The following is a 22,716-nucleotide window of genomic DNA, read 5'->3' on the forward strand; positions in this document are numbered from 1 at the left end:
ATCTATAATCCATATTTTTATCTGTGATTCATTGAGAGAATTGCATTTTTTGTAATAAATATTAATACTAAAATCAAAGGGTTTAGTATTAATGTGTAATATAATGTCATGACATGGTCAGACCACGTGTTTTATGTTCCATGTAAATGTCACATGGAAACCCATACAGTCAGAAATGTATTGTCTTACACATAACCTTTCAGTGTTTGTTTTGCTCTTCTGTCTGAATGAGGGTAAAGACCCGAGGACATGTTCTGTTCTTATGTACAACAACCAGCAGACTCACATAACATGTCTCCAAAGACAAGCAAGGTCCTGGAGTCTGATCTCTGACTGTCCCATCAGTAAAATTTAAACACTACTACAACAACTGACTGCTTTTGTGGTGGGCACTTATGAAGTACTCACAGTGTAAAATAGCACAGTGTTTCCCTCATAATGTGCTACTATGGAACAAGGATACACTGTAAGTATTTACTTGGCAGTGTTTTAGGTGTTAAAACAAAGCACTCCTCAATAAGAGTAAGTGGATTGCCTTCAAAATGATAATGTATGATGGATTATAAAAAATGGTTGTTTATTCATTATTGCATTAACAGACTAGCATAAAGTCAGCACAATGAATTAAACAAAGCAGTAACTTTAGATCAGCATGCTTGACTGATGAGTGAAAGGGAAACTTGAGAGCAGCTGGTGGACATACTCTATTTAATAATGAAGGAGAGAATATAAGATGGCACTGACTCACATTCATGTCAGCAGAAACTATTTATGTACATTAGGGTTCATAAGTCCAAGAACACTTACCCATTAAGTTATTTTATTGACATTCTTTAAAGGAAAGTTAAGGATTTGTAGAAACACATAATGTTGATCACACATACCATTAGTAATAGTCTTCTTTTTGCATTTGATGGCAGGTAAAGTGAAAATTAGTGAAGAGCTGATACTAATTCAACCTTGCACATAAACCACGCTTTCTCTGCAATTTGACAGGTTTCTTGTTTATGTAGATGTTAATATATCACAGGGGACACTGTTATTTAGAAATATATCAAATAAGTATGAGTACAGACGTGTTAGATATCTCCCACAACCCTTACCACCTGTCAAGAGTCCCAATAAGACACTGTAAATAATTGTCATTTCTTTTCCATAAATTATGATATGGCGAAAAAAAGACCTTATAGCACCCTCATCAGTTCAATCAGTGTATTTCTGAAATATTAAAACTGTGAAGATGCATCGTCCTTCCAGGTTTCATGTACATATACTGCTCATGACTGCAGTCTCATAAACAATATCAAACATATACTCTTCTAAATCTGAAGTAGCAGCAATGGTGTGCTACTGCTGCCCGGTTAGACATGTAGTGTAGGACAGAAGAGCATATGTGTACATTATGCAGAATGTAGACATATACTGTAGCTCTGACAGCCTGACATGAAATCTGCCAGATGACTTCACACCTCACACAGACAGTTTCTCCACCGGAGGGAGCCACACTTCAGTATTCAAGTGTGTAGGTGAGAATGTTCATTGAGTTTACAAGGGAAGGGCCACAGTACACTGTATATAAAAGCCAATAAACGAATCCTATTCAGAATTCAGCTTTACAGAAAAACACTTTTAATCTGTGGCCAACAACAAACATCCAACTTCCCCAGAGAATCATGTGCTTGCTATTCAAAACATTATAGATCAAGCAGGCGGCCTGAACAGATGGTTTTTTTCTTATTGAGATATTTGCAAGTATATCTAGAGTTTACAGAGACCAATGCCGTGAATGAAGTTATATTACCAACACTATAATCAGATGACTGAAAACAGATAAAAAAAACATCTGGCCTGACAAATCTTTTAAATCAATCTGACTGATCGGGAACAAACAGCTTAAATCCATGGATATGCTTTGTCTTTTGTCAAAGGTACAAAATAGTGATGGTGCATTGGGAATTAGAAATAACATAATATGCACGAAATCTGCTGTTCTTCCCATCCTCTTTACTGGCAAATCAATTTATGTGCATGGAAAACAAACTGTTGCTATACTGGCTTTGCAATCAAGGCATATGAACCAGAGAAGATTGAAAAGGCAGAATGATTTGGGCTACATTTACAAGCCAATGGGTGTTGGATAACGGATGAAATCTATTTACATAAAAATAATTGTATTCTAGCAGTAAACGGTAGTCAAGGTCTTAAATCCCTTTCCAAAATCATTCTGTTTTTGTTGGAAACTTTCCTTTTCTTTTTGGCTACCTATTTCAAAGACTGTTTCTGCCAACCAGGAGCTACCATGGCAACAGTCCTTCAATGAACTATGAGCTCTTAGTGTAGAGATTATAACAATGACAATCATGTTTTATATTAGAATAATATTAAATCATGCCAGGTTCTGGAGAAATCCTCTTGCTTGATCAGTCTATCAAAATTATAATATAATATCACAGAGATTGCTGTTTAGCATCTGAAGGTTGGGGTTTGTTGATGGATACGGTTCAGAGTAGTGTGCTGGCATTTAATTCTGTGGTAGATTTATCACCCTGGTCTTGCCCTGACACAGTATATACCCAGACTGTGGACAAAAATGCACCTACCTCAAAGCGAGGATGACCTTGAGCGGAAAGCCAAAACCCTCAGCCAGTCAGTGCCAAGTTCATTTTATCCCTGATGAAAAGGGATTTCTGGATCTTTCAACCAGCACAGGACTGATGGAGGATTTCAGAAGTTTCACTGAGTTTCAAACTTGGGTAATAATAGGAAGCTAGGCTTAGGATTCATTGTTTCCCTAAGCATGCTCTCTCTCTCTTTCTCTCTCTCACACACACACACACACACACACACACACTTGTATCTGTATCTTTGTAAGGACACTCCTTGACATAATGCATTCCCTGGCCCCTTACCCTCACCTGAATTACATCACAACTAAACATCTAAACCTGACTCAAACCTAAACCTGATTCTAACATGACCCCTGAAATCAAGCCTCAGTCCTTAAACCCTCTATAACTGTAACTGGTCCTCACAAAGATGGAAGTACAAGCACACGCACATGCAAACACACTTTCAACACATTCCAATAATGCTGATAAACTGAGTGCAGAAAAGAAGCTGGGACACTTTGGAGGCTGTGACTTGACGTCTTGATGTAGATCAGAGTTTTCTCTGTGTTCAGCTTTATGTGAAAGTGGTGAAGGCTTGTCAGCTGACAGAGAGGACTCAGAGTTTTCTCTCATCAAAATCTTTGTGTTGCAGCGATTCGGCTGGTTTGTTCTAGGTCACACTGCTGAGAGATCCGTATGGGGCACAGGAAGTTGATATTGCTCCGCATCCACAGACCAGTGCCAACTCCTAAAAATCTTTGCTGCCAAGGACAACACATGTACATTATTTTTAGATGGAGGTCTTAGTAAGTGTTTAATTTCAGCTATGTCGATTTTGTGCTGAATGTGCAGGCTTTATACCAGTAAAAAACTAAATCAGTTGAACACCGTCTTTACTTGGCCTTTGAGAATCTTAAGACTGCACAAATACCAAGGCTATTTTTGCTGTTTTTATCATCTTACTTATAGTGGGGTTAAACAGGGTGGTTGCTAGAGGAAAGGCCATGAGGACATTAAATATTAAAACAATTCATCCCCTTGGGAGCATGAATGTGCTTAGCAAATTTCATGGCAATCTTCCAATTAGACCATGAGACTGCACGTAAAACACATACTTTGGCCGTAGAGTGGTGAAAGATGAAAGGTCAGCGTGACTGTCTAAGCAATTTAAATGGAAAGTGAACAATTTCTGGGGAGCATGTGTGGCAATTTTTGCCAATGTCTTGTGTAAAACTGGATCTTTTATCCCGATGGTTGATGACAAAGTTCAGTGTGTCCAAATTAGGATTCATCTTCTGGTGATCATAAACATTATGGCGATCTGGCCTGCCTTGGTCATGTGACTCTGTGACCGGTCCAAAGTGCTGGATAAAATTAACTAGCTGACATCTCCATCCTTAAGACTGACGTGTCAAAATCAAGGGGAGAATACATATTTTTAAAGAGCAGAAGAGGATGAAGAAACTTGACAGGGTGATTTGAAATGACAAGTATCTATCCTCTTGGGACCATATGCCTTATACCTCTTAAAGATAACCACAACATGCATCCTCTGTCATTACATTTCTCAGAGAACAGCCATGGCATCTAAGACTGGATGGTGTACAATCCTGCAACCTACCTGTTCTATGTTTTATTTTCATATGTACGTGACTTCGTGTAAGCAGAAAAAATATATAATGGAGTATATAACAACAGCCATAATTTAAAAAATAAATTCATAAATAAATGAATAAAAATGTCAGACTTTTCATTCATTCATTCATTCATTCATCAATTCATTCAGTCATTCATACAGTAGTGCTATGTCTAGTTCTAGCAGTTATCCACAAGGTGGCAGTACATACAAACCAGCTGCAGTGGTAAAGGACAGTGCCGCCCTATCCACCACTAAATTAAAGATGTAATTAAAGATGGTGCGTTTAAGATAAGCTGTCTTTCTCTCTGTCTTCTCTACTTTACAAACAGTTCATCACAACTGCATAATCCTAAGAAATTCTAACATTTTCATCCAGATCTCTCCAGAGATGATCGTGGTTTAGACACTACTTATTATAAGTTTTTGTATGTAACTTCACATCAGTCCAGATACACATGAGTTCACATGTTTGCTTTATTCTCATATCATCTAGCTCTGAAAAAAGGTGTGACATGGACAAAGAGCAGGTCATGGGACAGTATTTTATCAAGTCAAACACACATTTATCTGATTCAAAGCAGAAAAAGGATAGTAAGGATAAAGTCAGCAAACTGAGCTTCAATAGTGAATGCCAGAGGCAAAGGGGTCTTAGTGTCCTGGTGATAATGTAATATTTATCAAAATTACTTAATTCTAAAATGACTCTGACTTTCATTGCATTCACTCTCGGTGCCTTAATCATACACAAATGTTTACCAGCAGTTGTGTTAGCAGCATGGCACATGTTAATTTTCACTTAATATTAAGTAACTGAGGATCAATGCATGTCTTTTTATGTACTCAGCATTGTCATAAATGTTTTATTTACCCGCTTTGTATTTTCTGATAGGGCAAACTAATACTAATGCAGTTTGCAAATGCACTAATTACATTCAAGCCACACTCCAATGATTCATGTTAATGACTTTGGAAGCTAATGTTGATTTACTTTGGTCTCAAGCTCACCATACATAATTTATTTAGTGAAATAATTAGTCCAGTGCAGAACCAGCTTACCTTTTCATATGATCTGTAAGCAGTGACTTCAAGTCACTTGGGGCTCTTTACATATTATTTCTGAAACCCCATTTTACCAAGAATTTTTATTTATTTATTTATTTTTATCACAGTGTAATTGAAGTAAACAATGAAATACTAGAAGACGATATCATATCTATGAGTGGTTTGAGTATCTGGCTTTCTTTTATAATTTTGTATATTACAAGTCAGTCATAACCAAACATAACATAACAACAACCAAACATCAAACACGACTCATGTGTCACTCAGACATGCTCAGCACTTTGGCAAGATCAAACTCAGACATCACTGAAGAAAACATCACATGCCCGGTTAGTGTCAGAAAAGACATCAATTTTGTTTTATTGTGGATGGAAAATTTCATATTTTTCTCAATGCTGACATACTGTACACTGGAATGAAAAATATCTTCCGCTTGTGGAAAGAGAGGTAGTCGAAAATTATGAAAATGTGGGGGAAAGACATCAGAGATAGACAGTAAAGGGTGGAACACTTCATCACAGTTTTTGATGTTTACACATTATATTATCGTCTTCACAAGTGCTGCTGTAAGACCAACTGGACTGTACAGTTGTAGACAAGTGCAGACTTTCTGTTGATCCACATGGTGATGCTTCCAGTCTCTGTTAAATAGGGAGACAAAAATGTCTTTTCATTAAAATAATGCATATGCATGCATTTTTCAAATAATGATAAAAGACAAAGTCAAGAGTATAAAAGTGCATATGAAATAGTTAAAATCATTAAATCCTAATAATATTTATGACCCATAGGAATTTAGAAAACAAGCCACAAGAATATTAATACAACTAAATTTTGAGTATCAGTGTGTTTCATGTCTTTAAAAAGTTCAAACATAATTATTATTGCCAGTAAATCTTAAATGCAAATTGACTTGTTGATTTGTTGCTTCACTTAAAATCCACTTAAACATTTTGATGGGTAAGCACTCTATTTAATTATGCTTGTTTTATATTTGCTCTCCCCTCTTCTTTGACATTTAATTTTAAAAGATGTTTGATAATGTTAAGATGGTACATTTAACTGTAATTCCAATCTTTCAATAAATATCGAAAAGGAGATGCAGAAGATTTCTTTGCAGGCCGTCACAGAGTGAGATGGCAGACAGATTCCTCTCGTAAGATGGTAGTCTGGTGGTTTAATTGCTAATGATGAAATGAACGTGTGGGCTACAGTCCATCCAGGAAGCCACCTGCTGTATCAACATGTTATATATTCATTACCATGCTTGACCCTGGATTTAAGTGGCCTGATAATCAGACTGAATTACAAATTTGTTTCACTTTACGGAATAAATCAGAGATGTGGGTGGTGACTCAAGAGGCCTTGACTTTAGAGGTCAGAAGCTGTCATGAGCTCTTGTGGCAATATGACCTCAGTCCATAGCCCTTTTAAAATTATTATGACAAGAACAATTTTTTAGACGCTGGTAGCAGTTGCAGGTGGAGAAACAAGACCATATAATTAATTTGCCCATCATGGTCTGTCTACATGCAATCTGCAAAGGGACTTTGAGGCAAAAATGAGCTATTGATCTCCTTCCCCCCCGCATAGTGTGCAGTATTTCTCTGTTAGATTAATACATGACCCTACTCTCCTGTGTGGCAACTCTACTGAATGCCAACTAAATTGAATATATGCACAGTATAAGCACATTATTAGATAAAATAAGGAAGATCTGAGATTTCGACAGAGGTTCCCTCTTCAACAAAAGGCATCAGATTCAATTGTAAAAGTGACCCAACCAGTCAATGTAATGTTTTAGTGTTGTTTATTCTCAAACCATTAAAACTGATTATATTACACTACTGATACAATTGAATATATTACCTCAAACTGATAATCACACAGTTGTGATTGTCTTAATAGCGGAATATCACGTCAATCAATTTTTATTAGTAGCCTGCAGTTCACAAAATCACATCTGAGTCATTTGTGTTTGACTTGTCATTATGTACTTTTTCCGTCTTTGTCTTTTGTATCTTATTCTTAATATTAACATGATCTTAAATTCAATGATAAATAAAGATCAAATCGTTGTTGTAAATCAATAAAGCTGTTACGTTGTGTGCCTATTATCTATTCCACAGAAGTCTTGATATTCTGAGTTTTATTTTGAAAGATGAAACAGGAAGTTTTATTTTGTAGTTTATTCTGGTTAAATTGGGTACCGGGGGCTAAATTGAGACGTTAACGTCACCGAGCACTCTGCTATCTGTAGTTCACCCCTGAGCTCTGAACGTTGACACAATGTCAGATAAAATGGAGGTTAACCTATCCGGAGTCAAACAAAGTAAAGGCGTGTGGCTTGTAAAGGTTTGTTCAACTGCAAATGTAGCAAAGTAACCGAAGTAGCACATTATTTCAGTACAGTAACAAGTGTTTATATATATATTTTAACGGAATAAGTTTGTCAACTTGTCAACTGAAGCTAAGCTAGCAAGCAATTTAACTGAACGAATTACATTAACTTACTAAATTGAGCACTGCTTGTTAGTGTCATTCTCATAGAAATAGGAAAAATTGGAATAAAAGTGATTAATTAAAACTGTAAAGAGATGTGTTTTGTTGAGTCAGTTTTGTGTGTATGTAATTTAAGTTGGATCATATCCCTCACCAGGTTCCCAAGTATTTATCTCAGCAATGGGACAAGGCCACAGAAAGGGGAGAAGTTGGAAAGATTACAATTGGAAAGTATGTGCCTAACTTTTCATTAAGAAGCCTCTAATACATTTTATTGTTCCCTTCATATGATTATCAGTATTAGAGCTGCTACAGTTAGTCCATTAATTGATTAGTTGATCTGTTAATGGACAGAAAATTCTTCAGCAGCTATTTTGAAAAGGGAATAATGGTTCAAATTATTAAAAAAAATATTTGCCAGTTTCATCTTCTCAGGTTTGAGTATTTAATGCTTATCTTTGGCATACATGATGGTAAACTGAATATATTGAGTTTTGAACTGTTGATTGGACAGAACAAACCATATGAAGATGCTGACTTGGACTGTGGGAAATTTGACAGGGTATTTTTCACTAGTTTCTGACATTTTTCATCATTATGAACAAAATGATTAATCAGTTTATCAGGAATATAATTGGCAGATTCATCAACAATGATAGCCATTAGGTACAGCACTAAATCGTATCAGTGATGTACACTTTTTCTGTCTTCTCATACACCTGACAGAAAGCAAGACAAAACAGAGGTGAGACAACTTCATATGATACTGCACAGACAGTTTGTGCAGTAGACCTGTACAACTTTCGGCATGGGGGGGGGGGGGGGTTAGTGGCAGTGATTGACACATTGATAAACTGTGATAATCTTGTAAGCCCTTTTCACTTATTTGGTGAATTAACAAGCACATTGATTCAGCCAGCGTGACTCTTAATTACTTGTTGCTAATGATCGTTTTTGCCAGATTATACTGCCTTTTCCGTTGTCTTCCTATTTCTTCTTTGTTTTCATGTTTGTTCTGTCAGTGTTTGCTGCTGCACTGAACACTGACTTCTCTCAGGTATCAGTTTCATCATGTCATATTTGACCTTATGTGGTGAATCAAAGTCAGCAGTGTCTTGACTCAGCTGTGTTTCTCAGGTATGTTTCAGCCTGAATGCGGAGCTGAGTGCTTTGGGCGCTGTGGGGGAGAAAGATGGAACACTGCAGGTCCCAAGGGATCATCCCTTCACTATGCACACAGTGGGTGGACAGACCATGGCTGTCTTCAGCCAGAGCGACACAGGTCAGTCTGCATCTCAACTTTTCCAGCCCTTCGCCTCTCTGTTTCTTTTGTGCTACATAATATAATCTGAAACACGTGCTTGACAGGTCGTTAGATGGTTCAAACTGAAATAGATTTGACAATATATGTGAGTCCTGTAATGGTCCGCAGGCCAGTGTGGTTTTTCTTGATTCAGAATGAGCATGTTGCGGTTTCCCAGAAGAAAAGGAACATAATATAAAAAAGTTTGTCTTAAATCTAAAATGTAGTCAGAATTACAAGTTTGGTTGACTTTCTTGCACAAGCTAAACCAGTTTAAAATGTCTTTTAATTAATTTGGATGGAGAGACAAATCCTGAAGCTTCTCTTTTGACAGATAATAGAGAATGAACTCACAGGGAATTTACTCAGCATAGTTCCATATCACATGACATGTAGCCTTAGTTCTTCTAGTTTCATAGGTTTTCTTGCTTTGCTACATTGATTGCACTTTGAAATTCATGATGAACAATGAGAGTGGCTACTGCTTTATGGAGGATGTTTGCTGCCAGGCATGATGTGTCATACTGCTTTATGAGCCAGCGAGATTGGCAGGAATTTGCATCAGACACAGAGCTTAAAAATAGCTTAAACTGTACAGTTTAGTGTCTAACAGCATGTGACTTGAGAATTACAATAGATTATGATGTTACTTTAACTGGGATAGCTTTATAGTTAACTTTCATGTAACAGAGTAATACAATAAAATGATAAGGAACTTGATTTAATTAATATTTCAAGACAATACAAGGTAAATGACAGAAAAATCAAACAGAAAAGGTGGTTGAGATGGAATAAAATCAAAGATAAAAATATTCTGTTACTTATTAAAAACTTTAAAATGTCAAGGGCAATTCTGTACCTCCCAGGTTGCCAGTGCTCAGTAACAATGAAAGTACTGGTTCTCAAGGTATTTTTGAAATATTTCTAGAGTGTCAGGAATTTAAGTGTAGGGCTGCTTAAACATGGCATGTTCTAAAGGAAAATCAGGAAAGTTTATTGGTGAATTATATTGAATGATTCAACTTTTCTCAGCTTTTATGAAAGCCAACTGCAAAAATGTGCTGCATAAGATGGACACAGCAGAATCATGAATTAGCTCATGCTGATAATGTGTGATGTATTGCAGAGAAGCCAGAGTTGTTGTTGACGGACAATCCAATATATTTAAGGTCCAAAATCAATGTTTGATATGCTACGATTTGTGTAACAGATTTGAAAGTAGTGACTTATTAGTGTGTTATTTGTCCATGGTGCATGTGGAGGTCAGCGACAGTATATTTTTTTTCTCGGGTTAATAAGCTGTTTTTATCCCCAAGTGTTTTGTTACAGTATCATTTTGGCTGTGTTGGGGCCAAACTACACAGCATATAGATTTTACATGCCTTTATCTAGTGTAGTCATGTGTTTAAATTCACTTCTATGTGAAGTTAACCAGCAATTATTAAGTGGCCATTGGCATTTATGACTTTGGTGGTTCAAATTTCAGCGCAAATGGAGTCAGATCCTGTAATAATCTTAGTGTGAAATGGTCTTTGCTCTCTCCGGTGCCATCAGGGTCAAGCTTTTGAACTATAAATGTGAACAAGGAATGAACGGAACTTGTCATGACCCGACAAGTACATTGATTTAAATTATGAGAACAGCCGAGAGAAACAGGAAACGTTTAAATAATTGTCTCATTAAGCAGCTGAGCAGACAGTAAAACAAGATACAGGCAGATAAGGAGCACATCAATTACATTACTTTTGTTAGCAGGACATCCCTTGGTAGTGGGGAAAATACACTGGAGCACGATGTTGTTTTGGTCAGTATGGTACATATAAAGCTGAATCCAATCGTACTGTTAGTTAACTCCAAACTGGATGTTGTGTAAGTGAAAATGAGAAAGGAAAAAAAAGAAAAATATTAAGAAAAATATTAAAACCGGCACTATCTGTATTTTTCTCTTTTCTTTCTTCAGGCCACAAAAACTAATCATTTTCCAGTTCCTGTACAACCTTGTGTGCTTGCAATGAACAAATATATTCTCCAGTATTTTGAAGGATATTACTCAATCCTTTTAAATGTTTTGATGGAAGCTTGTATAATGGCATAGGAAAGAAAAGTAAATTAGATTAAAAAGATGTTAGTGTAGTAGATCTATTAACAATACTTCAGATGTGCAAAAAGAGTTGAATTAAACTAAACAATGAGGTGAAAGGCTCTGGAAAGCTGAGTGGAGCTGCAGATTTATCTGCTTTTGATAATACCTGCTTTAAGGGGCATTTTCAAACATTTATGTGCTAATCAACTAATCAAAAGAGTGAAGAGAAAAGGGAAAAGTGAGAGAACACAGCACACATGGGTGAACAGCTGAAAAGGACCAAGCAAGAGAGGTAACCTGCACTGAAACTGAGATTCAGCTGTGGAGGTTTAGTAGAGATTAGGAAGGAACTAGAGCTGCAGACTGGAGTCTTGCAGTGGCCTTCAGATATTAACCTGCGAGAACATTTAGTATAAAATACATGTGTCTGATGTATGTATATATGAAAAGGGTATTACTGAGCAAGGTAACTGGCAGGAAATTTGAATTTCTGCATGTTAAGGCTCTGACTCTCTCTTTTCATCAGGGTATATTCGACAGCCACAACATTTATTCTATCACCGCCCTCATGCACTTTAGATGCACCCACACTTGCATGTGCGTTAATACCTCCTACATGTGATAATGGATTTTTCTCTTTCATGTTTTTTTTCCTGTTATTTCAGTCTCTTATTACTACCAAAAACAGCAACACTTCAAAATGCTCTGCAATGATTTTTTTCTTCAAAAATTCTGTTGGATTATTGAAAAATACATCCAGACTCAAACAAAACTACTAAAATTTTGTATTTTATTGTCAGAGAGGATCATCAGTGTTATTTTCTTGTGTTTAACTGTGGAAACATGGCATTCAGGAGGTGTGAAAGTCTCTTGGCTTTTATCTTAAAGGTGTCAGTGCTCCAGATGGCTGGCTTCACTGTGAAAGTGCGCGGGAAACAGAAGTAGGAATATGTCCTCAGAGATATGATGGTGTATAGTTTCTATTTACCTGACTGACGCTCAGCTCCACCCCCACTGGCCCGCAGAAAGGTGTATGGTATGATACTGGTCTCCCACTCACTTTCCTGTGGTCTTACTCTTTTAAAATACGAAAGCGTGCACACACACACACAAAAACAAGCTTCTATGCTATCCAACCTCACTGTACCTGCACTTATACACTTGCAATGGTTTGATCTGCACTTGTGTCCTCACTTTCACACTTTTTGCCTCTCACGTACTCCGGTTTTACAGATTCTTGACGCCTCAGAAAGAGCGGGTCTACTTTTTTCATTTTGAAATATTAGATTTACATGTGCGAAATCTAGTTTGAAATCTTGTCAGTTTTTACTATATTACGTTCACATATGCTCCTTGTAAGACTTATTTTTTAATTTTCAATTCAGAAGATTAATGTAGACATCAAACACAATGTTTGAAGTCGGACACTACTGGCTCTTCATGTCGATTTTTCACAAACAGGGAGTTTTAGCCATCTCAGTAACAAGGACATTGCCCAGTTAAATCATGACAGAATATACCACAGTGTTAATACAATTAATGTTGTCACAATACCAAGATGATGACTTTGATACAATACCTACATAAATATCTCCATACTGATACTGAACAATACCATGTGTCTGTTCTCATTAATTGGTCATTTTTACATCAAATTTTACTAAATAGAAATCTAAAAGATGCGCTCATTACAGAGCTGACCTCCACCAAGGAGTTGAGTAATTTATGTTCAGTCTACTTTTGTGCAACTATTGAATAAAGCTGACTTCAGCATGAAGTCAACGACTTGCATTTTATGTAATTTATATTTATCCACGATCTGAATCATGAAACTCAGGAAATACAGCTCTTAAGACATTTATCAAATGGGGTATAGTACTGTTTTTAACAGCAGGTTATTGCGATACCTTTCTAGTATCAGTATACCATGCAACACTAAATACAATACCACTTAACTAGAGTACTTCTGCTATGATAGGTCTCTTTCTACTGCCCTACTAACATTACTGCTTCTACTGTTACAGTACCACCACCACATAATGGGCAAAGCCCACAAATTCTCTGCTCATTTTCTATTTTTGCAGAGTATGAAGATAATGTCTTAATGTACCCTGCCAAACCCGAAATTGACAAATTTCAGTTGAGATAATAACTTTTGTAATTTTGGATGCATTATAGGGCACAAATACAAAATCCTCCCGACGCTGGTGATCCCTGACATTTCAGTTCACTTCACTTCATTACTCAATACATAAAATTCATAATGATGCTAGTATTGTGTTTAAGTGTCACATAGTCATATATTAAAAAAAGTATTGCAGTGATGTACAGTTCACAAAAAGGGACTCAGGTTGTTGTGTGACCAAACAGAACACAAGCATTTATTCCTCACTAACACCTAAAATGGGCTAAGACAACTCTGTCTGTGTTCATTTGTTAGGAAATATGTAATCCAGCTAGCCATGCAGTATCTAATACAATCCGTACATCTCAGACTCTGTATAATCCATTCCTCCACCTCTGTTATACAAGTATTCAGCGAGCCAACAATAGCGAGAGGTTTCTCATGGTGACTGTCAATGATTGATATGTACACAAATGATGTCTGACATGGCTTTTGTACTGTAAGGCTGCTAGCTAAATGTTCCTCCATTATTTCCCCTCTCGTTCTGCTTTGTTCCGGCAAGGACCAGGTATTGATTAAGAGGTTGCTAAGCAACAGGCTTAGTTGCCACAGAAGCGTGCAGAGGAGAGCAGAAAGCCAGATGTAATGTACTGCTCTGTTACAGTATGACTTTCTTTCAGTTCCCCCCTAAAGCATTTCAATGAAACTTTGCAATTCTTTTAGTCCTTTGAAATTACTGAAAAACAGAACAGATTGTTGTTTTTCATTTTGTCTATTTGTAAAATTTTAAAGATTGTAGGAGTTACTTTTGAAGTATTGTGCCTTTTGAATACCCAGTTTGACACTACTGCTTTGATTATAGACATTCATTTTAAATAAGCCATCTACTTGTTGAACTGTGAAATTTTGCATTTCCTTTTGCTGCATTGCATTCTCGTCTATTAAGCACACATGTAGAAATTGAGTCTAGAAGAATGCTTCATTCTTAAGGACAGATACCAAATCTGATGCTCTCTGTTCATGTTTTAGATCACTGAAACTACGTATCAGACAGTGTAAACATAAATTATGTGCTTTGTTAGTTTCAAAATTGACTTTTTTTTTAAAGACATTTTTGATGCAATGACTAGAATTTTGAGACCAATCTTTTAATAAAAAATTTAATGAATTAACAAATTATTACCAAGTGATGATGCTGCAGTTGTTAATTTTTTTAGTTAATTAGTTTTTATGCTGCACAATTCTAGATTAATTCTATTTTTTTTTTTTTCTATTTTTCTACTAATTTTCTACTACTTCGACTAAATAACAATTGGACTTGGAAAAATACATTCTGAGCTGTTATTTAACAATCAAAAACTCACAACACAACTAAACAACCCACCGACTACCGTCAGATTTTGATTCAAATCTTGCTTTCATTAGTGCACGGAAAGATGTGTCACCTTCTCTGCCCACTTGAAACCATTCCTAACTTTGACAGAAAATGTAATTTGTATTTATGATTTAATCGCTAATAGAAAGAGACTATTTGGGAAAAAATGGTTTTCAGGGCCTTTGAAAATGACGCAGATCACATCTGCTGCCTAAATAAATTCACTTTCAGATTCTCAGTCAGTTTTGCATGAATGGCACTGTGTTTTGATCACAAATGCAATGACAAAGCGTTTTGAATTCGCTAAGCTCTGATTTGTACCCAAGACTAGCGCCTTCTGCATAACAACGGGGACCAAGGCTCATGGGTATTGTAGTATCTAGATCCATCTGCCTTATTAAACTGACAGAAAAAAAAACATATTTTTCTGAAATGAAATTGAAATAATAAAAAATGGATGGCCCTAACATATATGTAGTGTTGTTGTCTTTGAGGAACATTGACAATATCAGTAAAAGAAAAAATTTGAGGCATGGTAAACGTATTTGAATACCAGCAGCTCACCTTTTTTTTGCAACACTATCTTTAAGATATGTCCTTGTCTGTTTGATCTGTCACAGCTTTATAAAGTCACCAACTATATTGTCACTGGCAGATACTCTGACTGGCTCAGCTGAAACAGCCATTCACAGGAATGACACCAGGTTTTTAACCACGGAGGAAAGCAGAGATGTGGGCTGTGATTCAGGGGTCTGAAAGCTGGCAAAATGTAAGACAAAGAAATTCATTAATTGCTTGTGTAGTTTGTGTGAAAGGGATAAGCTGCTGTTTTCCTACTTTGTTATTATGTAAAATCCCTGTTGTGTCCTAGCGTTATGCACTAAACCAGTGGAACTGTGCGGGCTGTTGGTTGGATCCTGGGCAGACTGTCGTAGGTGTTTTATTGAAGGAGTGTGGCTGGCTTAGCTTTGTTGGTTCATTCCAAAAGTGTGGCTCATGAATTGTGGAGGGTTTAAAGAGGAATATCTCTTGACTGGATACCTCTTGAAAAGAGTGAATTTGTAATACAACGACATTAACAACACATGCTTTCAAGACTGTATTTAACTTCATTGACAGGGATTCAGCTGGCATGTAGTGTGAATCGTTGGCATTCATCTTCATCTTTAAGCAGTTTCTCTCGCTGTACTGGAAGTTGTGCACTAATAGCTGTGTGATTGGGCTGTTTCCATGTCTGACGTCAAGGAACAGTCTGGTTGAGTTGAGTTAAGGCTGTGTTCTGCCTACAGTAATGCAATGCGAGGCTATAGAGTTCCTGTTGTCGGAGCACTCAAGCCTCTTGGGTATACTCACTGTCAGAGCTGGTTGAAGCTGTCAGCTTGCTCTCTGCGATCTCACAGCACCAGCAGAAATGACATGGAAAAAATACCATTCTCGAAATATCATAGGAATTTCCAGTCACCCTGGTATTTGTTTTGTAGTGTTTATTCATCTGTGGAAATTCATGTGAGCTTTGTGGTCTTTTCTAACAACCCCACCACCTCTCATTTACAGTTTCACACATTCACACTAGCAGCAGCACATTTAGAGTGTAAGAGTCCATTGTTTCTAATGTACAAATTAATTTTGAAGGATCTGGCTTATTTATTTTTCTCCATTGTGCACATTATTGTCTGTATTGTAAAACGCAGTTTAATTGTGTGGAATTTTATTGCCATGAACAGGCATACCTGGTTCGCAACAATGCTTACATGTGTGGCACATGTCAAATTGATGTCCACATGAATACCAGGACCCAGGGTTTCTCAGCAGAACATTTCCTAGAGCGATTTCCTCCACTGGCTTGTCTTCTTCCAGAGTGTGCATCCATCACCTTACTAAGTAAATGGAGTATAATAAAAGAATAGAAGATAATCAACATTATTCACTTCATCTATGAAGCATATTAGTGTTTTTTGGCTTATAGGTGCATAGTGTAGGTCATTGTGCATTAAAATAGAAATGTAAAATTTATTAGTGGGTTATATTGATCATATTAATTTTATACTGTGTGTATTTTTTGTGGTTGCAGTGGCAGCAAGTTGAAAATGTTTAACTATCATCACCTCAGACATCAGTGGCAAATAGCTGTACACATTCACATTCGCTGTCAGAAAGCACCTTAAGGATTACACACACACACACACTGCCAATGAAACACACTGCCCATTCTTTTACTTTCTGGCACCATGAAGTAGGAGAGGGTTGTAGGCTTTTCCAGTACCCAGGGAGCATGGATTTCTATTTAAAGTGGGCTGGTAGAGGGTTCGTTGCTTGTTCTCTGGCCATAAACCCTTCTCTTACTACATCCAAAGCCTGTTGTATTTTACCAGACAACAAAAGTCTAAATTTGTGAATTAAAGATTGGTATATGCAACCAACAGGTTCCCTCAAAAGTAACTTTTTCCCTGCAGTCACAGTGAATTGCAGGGCTGAATTACTGTGCTTCAAGGCCTTCTATTCTTCTCAGAGATGCACTCTCGTTGTTGGCCAAGGTGAAAATAGAAGTGTTAGCCAGCAATTGTCTAGATAGAGAAATGTCATCTGTATTCTCATTTCTGTTTTGCTTCATGAAATAAAGGTTTGTCCAGCCCCTGCTGTGCTCCCACACAAGAGACATGTGACACCCAGAATAATGATAGAGGACTAAAACGTGACACTCTGTTGCCCAGAGATACTGTGAGCCTGTGTCAGTAGGTTGCTGCAAGACTACGGTTATAGGAAAGCACATTGTAAGAAAATGTGGGGAGAGTAACCTCTCTAAGTCATGTTTTCTATTAAGTTGCACATGGAAAGCATTGAGGTGTTCGTCTCTTTCATGACCCTTGCCATTGTTCTATGGAGTTAATGGAAATGTCCTGACTCCTAACTGTGAATACAGTAATTTGCATACATTTTCATGGAAGTCTTTTGTCCCAGTTCACAGTTAATGTTATTTTTGTCATGATGTTTAAGTGTATTTCAATACAATCAAAGCAGCTACACAAAGACCTCTGTAGACCATGGTGAAACGCTGTGATTTTACATTTTTCCTACAATTTCATCTGCATCTCTTCACTTGTAATTTCGTAAGGCAATACTGTTGCTACAGTTCCCAGTTTGCCAATCTATGTTTTTGTATAAGAGAGTTGGAGAGCTTTTCCTGTGTTTTATTTCCCTGCCATTATTGCTGCATTTCAAAAGAGGAGTCCAATTTACTCTAACAGCCCATTTCTGTATTTAAAATCCAGAAAACTCAGCTGACCTCCACCAGTGGGTTTTTAGAGGTAGATTAGAGTTAGCTATTTGCTTTGTAGGGAGTCATACACAGTGACACATTAATAAAAAGTATCACATTATTGTTAGACCAGTGCATGAGCTGGCTGGAAACTAAGACTGACACTTTATTAAAAATATAATAATGGCTTGTCAGAGTTGTCCACGATATGATGGTCGTTCCTCCGCACACAGGTCCATATGTTTGTATTACTTTTGTGTGAGATGTCTCAGCAAGAAAATTGTTTTGTGTTGTGTGGGAGGCTTTTACTAAACAGTAACAAAACCTGCCTCACTCACCCTTAAGGCTGCTCACCCACCATTAGTCTGGTTGTCAGTGTTCAGAGTTTTAGCATTGCTTTGTCCAAATCAGGCCTAAGCTGAGTATATTTTCTTCAAATTCAGCTCCTGAAGATAAGCCCCAGCTGCTACCCCCAAATAGAGCGGAGAAGAAAAATGGAAAGCTGCATGATTAATGCTACATATTGAACATCGGGCTCTGTCTAAGAGGTTAGGTGTGAGATTTACAGCAGCTTCCAGTTAGTCATAATTCAGGTTTGACAGACAGGTGGGAGACATAGTTCAGACAGGAACATGCAGCTTTTTCTCACAAATTAAAATGGATCATAACAGTGATAATGTCCTCTTGAGAAACAGATGTATGTTAGCTGATGTGCTGATCAGTACTTACACTCACTCACTTGCACTGAAGGCCATGGGGCAAATGTTTGATATATATTGCCTCCACCCCTCACAAAAAAATTAATAAAATAAAATAAAAATAATAATTTCCTCCCACTGGTGACCCATATTTTCCTTTTTAGATGCCTGTTATCTGATGAGATTGAAGGGTTCTTTCACACCTAACCTGTTTGGTTCAGTTAAAACAAACCCTGATGCATTTCCGTGTTTAGTGCAGTTTGTTTGGGCTGATCTGAAAAATGGAAATCAAACCCTGATGCAGACCAAAGAACTGGACAACTTCACCACTTCCAAGCAGACTCTGGTGCGGTTCTTTTGTGGTCCACAGTATTCATATCGACTGTATGTTGAATTTTTTCCCCAGGTTCAGTCTGTTGTGAGTTGTATCATAGGCCTACAAGGCATAAATTATGGGATGAAAAAAACATCACTCTACAAATATTGGTATTGGCATTGATTTTAATTGATTAATTCATTCACCTGGATACACATAATGCACACACTGTACACCTGCACAAACTGTTGCAACCTCTGATGTCATGTTGTGTCAAAGCGTGTTGATTACCACTTTCACACATAAAGTGGGAGGGTGGAGCGCAGGTAGGCTCTGATTTCTTCCTCCACCTTGTTCCATCTCTTTGCCTCTGCTCTCCTGGAAATCCTACTCATAGCTTTCTGTCTGCGGCTTGCTCTGTACTCCTTGTGTTGTCTTTATTTACTTCTATTTTTCTTCAGTTTTTTTAGAGCTGAAATTATTTGTTTATTGCAGAAAATAAATCAGTAACTACTTTGTATTTTTTTAAGCAAGAATGCCAGAAATTAGTGTTAGCTTGCTCTGTGGAGATGATTTGCTTTGCTATTGTTGGTTGAACAGAACAGGCAATTTGAATGAATCATTTCAGGCTCTAGGAAAGTGTGATTGATATTTTTCATCATTCTATACATTTTACAAACATTTTGTGCATCAAATGATCAATTGAAAAAATGGTTGGATTATTATTATGATTTTATAATGAAACAATGGTCTCAGCCCTACTGTCATGATCCATATCACAGTTAAATGTATCAGGAAACTATAACTATTTTCTTTTAATAGGATTTTGTCTATTCTGTCACAGATTTAAATTGGAACATTATACTAGTAGTTTATGGTAAGAATGAATTCATTATAATGCATTGTTTTAAGAATATACCATAATCACATGTAATTTTTTTGATACAGAAAACAAATTACCTTTTCTTTGTCCAGATGTAAGATATTGACTGAAGATGATTTGTTGGGTTGTCGGGGAACAAATGATTCACAATACTTTTTTTTATGTGTAATTGCTGTTTCACAGGCTTTTATACTCAGAGGTAAAAGTACAGTTCTTGAGGGAAAACTTGGTTTATGGATGTCTAGTATGAAAAAGCTCAGATTTAATGTATCAGCTACTGGCAGCTTCAATGTAAAAATATCTAAATATATAATTGCATGAAAACAATTCTCTATACTCACTGTTTCGTTGTGCCCCCTGCCTCTCTGCATCTGTTTCTCATCTCTTTTTTTTTGTGTCTGAATAATGGTTGCTGCTGCCTCTTTTGTCTGAGCTGAGAGTGGAAGTGGACGGGGCCTGACCTCCCCTCCTCCTCCACTTCATCACCTCGTCTCTTTCTCCCCCTCCTCCTCCTGCCATTGCCTCTCTTTCAGAAGTTGAAAGATGAAAATCTGAGGTATGTTAGTCATTTTCTTGGCAAGCGGCACCACACGACTAAGGCATCACGATAAGGAGGGGTGTGTTAGAGAGACAGAAAGCAGCTTGCTGAGCGTATGATGTAGGAGTTGAGTTTGCCTGGCAACAGGTGAAAAGAAAGAGATGAGACTGTTGATGGTGGTATGGTTTGAGCTTTTGTCACTGCTGTTACCACCGCTCTCCTCTTTCTCCATCTGCTCCATCTGCCCCCCCTTTGTCATCCTTTGCTTGCTTTTGAAGTGTGGATCACTTTTACCTGTTACTTATAAGTAAACAAGTCACCATCATAAAAAATGCATGGAGCTGATCTGCAATTAAAAAGGCCTCAGGCTTGATGTTGTTGACAGTTAAGTATCAGTGACATCAGACATCTGAACAGCGCAGGTTCACTGACTTTATCTCCTCACATTTTGTTTTGCTGCACATGGTGTTACATGTGCATTGTATGTTTGTTGTCTGTCTTTGTGAGGGGTGGGCTTTGGATGAGGCTCGCCTGATGTCAGAAGGTGATGTGGGTGTATGAGTCATGATGGGGGTGGTGGCTGCTGGGCTGGCGGTTTGGAGCAGATGGTTACAGTCGCCATGGAGGGGGATCACACTTAGAGGTAAAGTGAGATATGCTGTTCATTCAAAGGTGGCTGATTGTTGCTCTCCACTAGGCAACTTACAAGGCAACTCTGCATAGTTGAAGTTCCAGCAAGAGGCAAATAAAATTGTTTAAAAGAGGCTTTTTCACTGTGGCAGGAATAAACTCTTGAGGAGATGAATGCATTTCAGTGTTTTGAATTAATACATTTAAACATTTCCACTCCCACCAGTTTCCATAAATGGATCTTGACGCAGCCGTGCTTCACATTGTTTGGACATAAACCAGCCGAGATTTGTTTTGCATTTGCTCTGGCACTGGCAATGTCATCCACTGCCAAAACAGCTTTTTCGGCCTTAAACATAGCCATTGCACCTTTTATATAGTGTTTTTTTGTGACCCAGTATAATCAACCAATTGATTTATGATGTGCTTGGTGAAATTTATTTAGTTTATTTAGCTCTTAACTTAAGGTATGTATTTAATTGCTTCGTCAAAGAGAGTTTTATTCAGCCTGTGAAAATAATTGCATAATGTCCTCTGTATATCTGAGGAAACTTTTCATGTTGATGTCATCAGGATTATTTTAGATTATGTCAGTTTGGGCAGAAACCTTGTGTTTCAAACTGGGGCATAGTTTTTGAAAGATGTGGGCATTTACCTGGCATGGGAAGTCTGTTGAAAGCTGCAATTGAGCTGCATTATAGGAAATGTGGGATTCAGCATTTTGTATCTTTACTCACAATAGACTACAAATTGTTATATCTCTGCCTCTGTGTGTTGATATTGATCCCTCTTTTTTTTTTTCAATATGTCTGGTATATTTGTGGAAGTGCATTCATTACTGGACTACTCATTTAATTATGTTATTTTCTACTAATTTCTTCTAATTCAGGGAGAGATATTTTAATCTTCTTTTCATTAGATTTGTATTAGAATAATATGATTAATCACTTATTTATTTACTGTCTGTGCCACTGTCTGTCATTATTATCAACGCTAATTGTAAATAATTTTGTTACATCTAGTCTATGGTACACATCCTTCTTACTTGATAAAATCAAAGCTGTGGTGGGGAAATACTTTAGTTAGACAAAGACAACTTTGTTCCTATTTTTTTTCTGTCTGAACTAGTTCATTGCGGATATCAGAAGCTCAGGACATTCCTGCATCAACTTAAATGGGGAAAATATTCATCACAAAAAATAATCAGTAGAGGGGTATAAACATATTGTCCACTAATTCAACTAATTTTAAGAGTGAGCAGAGTGATGACACACATCAGAGTGCAATGCAGAGAGATAAAAAGAGGTCCTCCTTGAGGGAAAAGGGCAGCATTTATCTCACAGACTGGCCTATTTTATATATCTTTACTGGATCTGGGAGGATTTGATAGCACTCCCTAAAGGCTTCTGCAGGTGGAGTTGCTGCTTTATAGTGGAAGCGAGCCACTACCACTTACTCTTTTAAGAAGCTGGTTTTCGGCTCAAACATTGTTGCATGACGATTGTAAGTGTTATTTTTTTATAGATTAATTTCATAACGACTATGACTAATTGTAAGTATAAGCCAATACTGTCAGACAACAAACTTTGTCAAGCTAGAAAAGGTGATAGTTCCTGCAGGATTCCTGTAAGACAATTGGTTGACATTTTTGATAATTGATTATTCTTTAAGATGAATTCAGAAAGTCCGATGCCAGA

The 22,716-nt window shown here is 37.2% G+C and overlaps 1 protein-coding gene across 3 annotated transcripts in view; it reads left to right on the forward strand.

Annotated features, from left to right (window-relative positions):
* Positions 1 to 7,570: 7,570 nt before the first annotated feature.
* LOC111218332 (general transcription factor IIF subunit 2-like) overlaps positions 7,571 to 22,716 on the forward strand; it is a 39,104-nt gene continuing 23,958 nt past the window's right edge. Inside the window, exons 1-4 of one of the 3 annotated variants that reach the window (XM_022740584.1) lie at positions 7,571 to 7,665; positions 7,970 to 8,043; positions 8,539 to 8,557; positions 8,950 to 9,094. In XM_022740584.1, the coding sequence (XP_022596305.1) occupies positions 7,600 to 7,665; positions 7,970 to 8,043; positions 8,539 to 8,557; positions 8,950 to 9,094 (304 nt within the window). In that variant the 5' untranslated portion in view covers positions 7,571 to 7,599. The remainder of the gene's footprint in view (positions 7,666 to 7,969; positions 8,044 to 8,538; positions 8,558 to 8,949; positions 9,095 to 22,716) is intronic. The other 2 variants (XM_022740587.1, XM_022740586.1) reach the window with 2 other exon arrangements.

The sequence above is a fragment of the Seriola dumerili genome, unplaced genomic scaffold, assembly GCF_002260705.1.
Source record: "Seriola dumerili isolate Sdu_G_001 unplaced genomic scaffold, Sdu_1.0 BDQW01000052.1, whole genome shotgun sequence".
Classification (NCBI taxonomy): domain Eukaryota; kingdom Metazoa; phylum Chordata; class Actinopteri; order Carangiformes; family Carangidae; genus Seriola; species Seriola dumerili.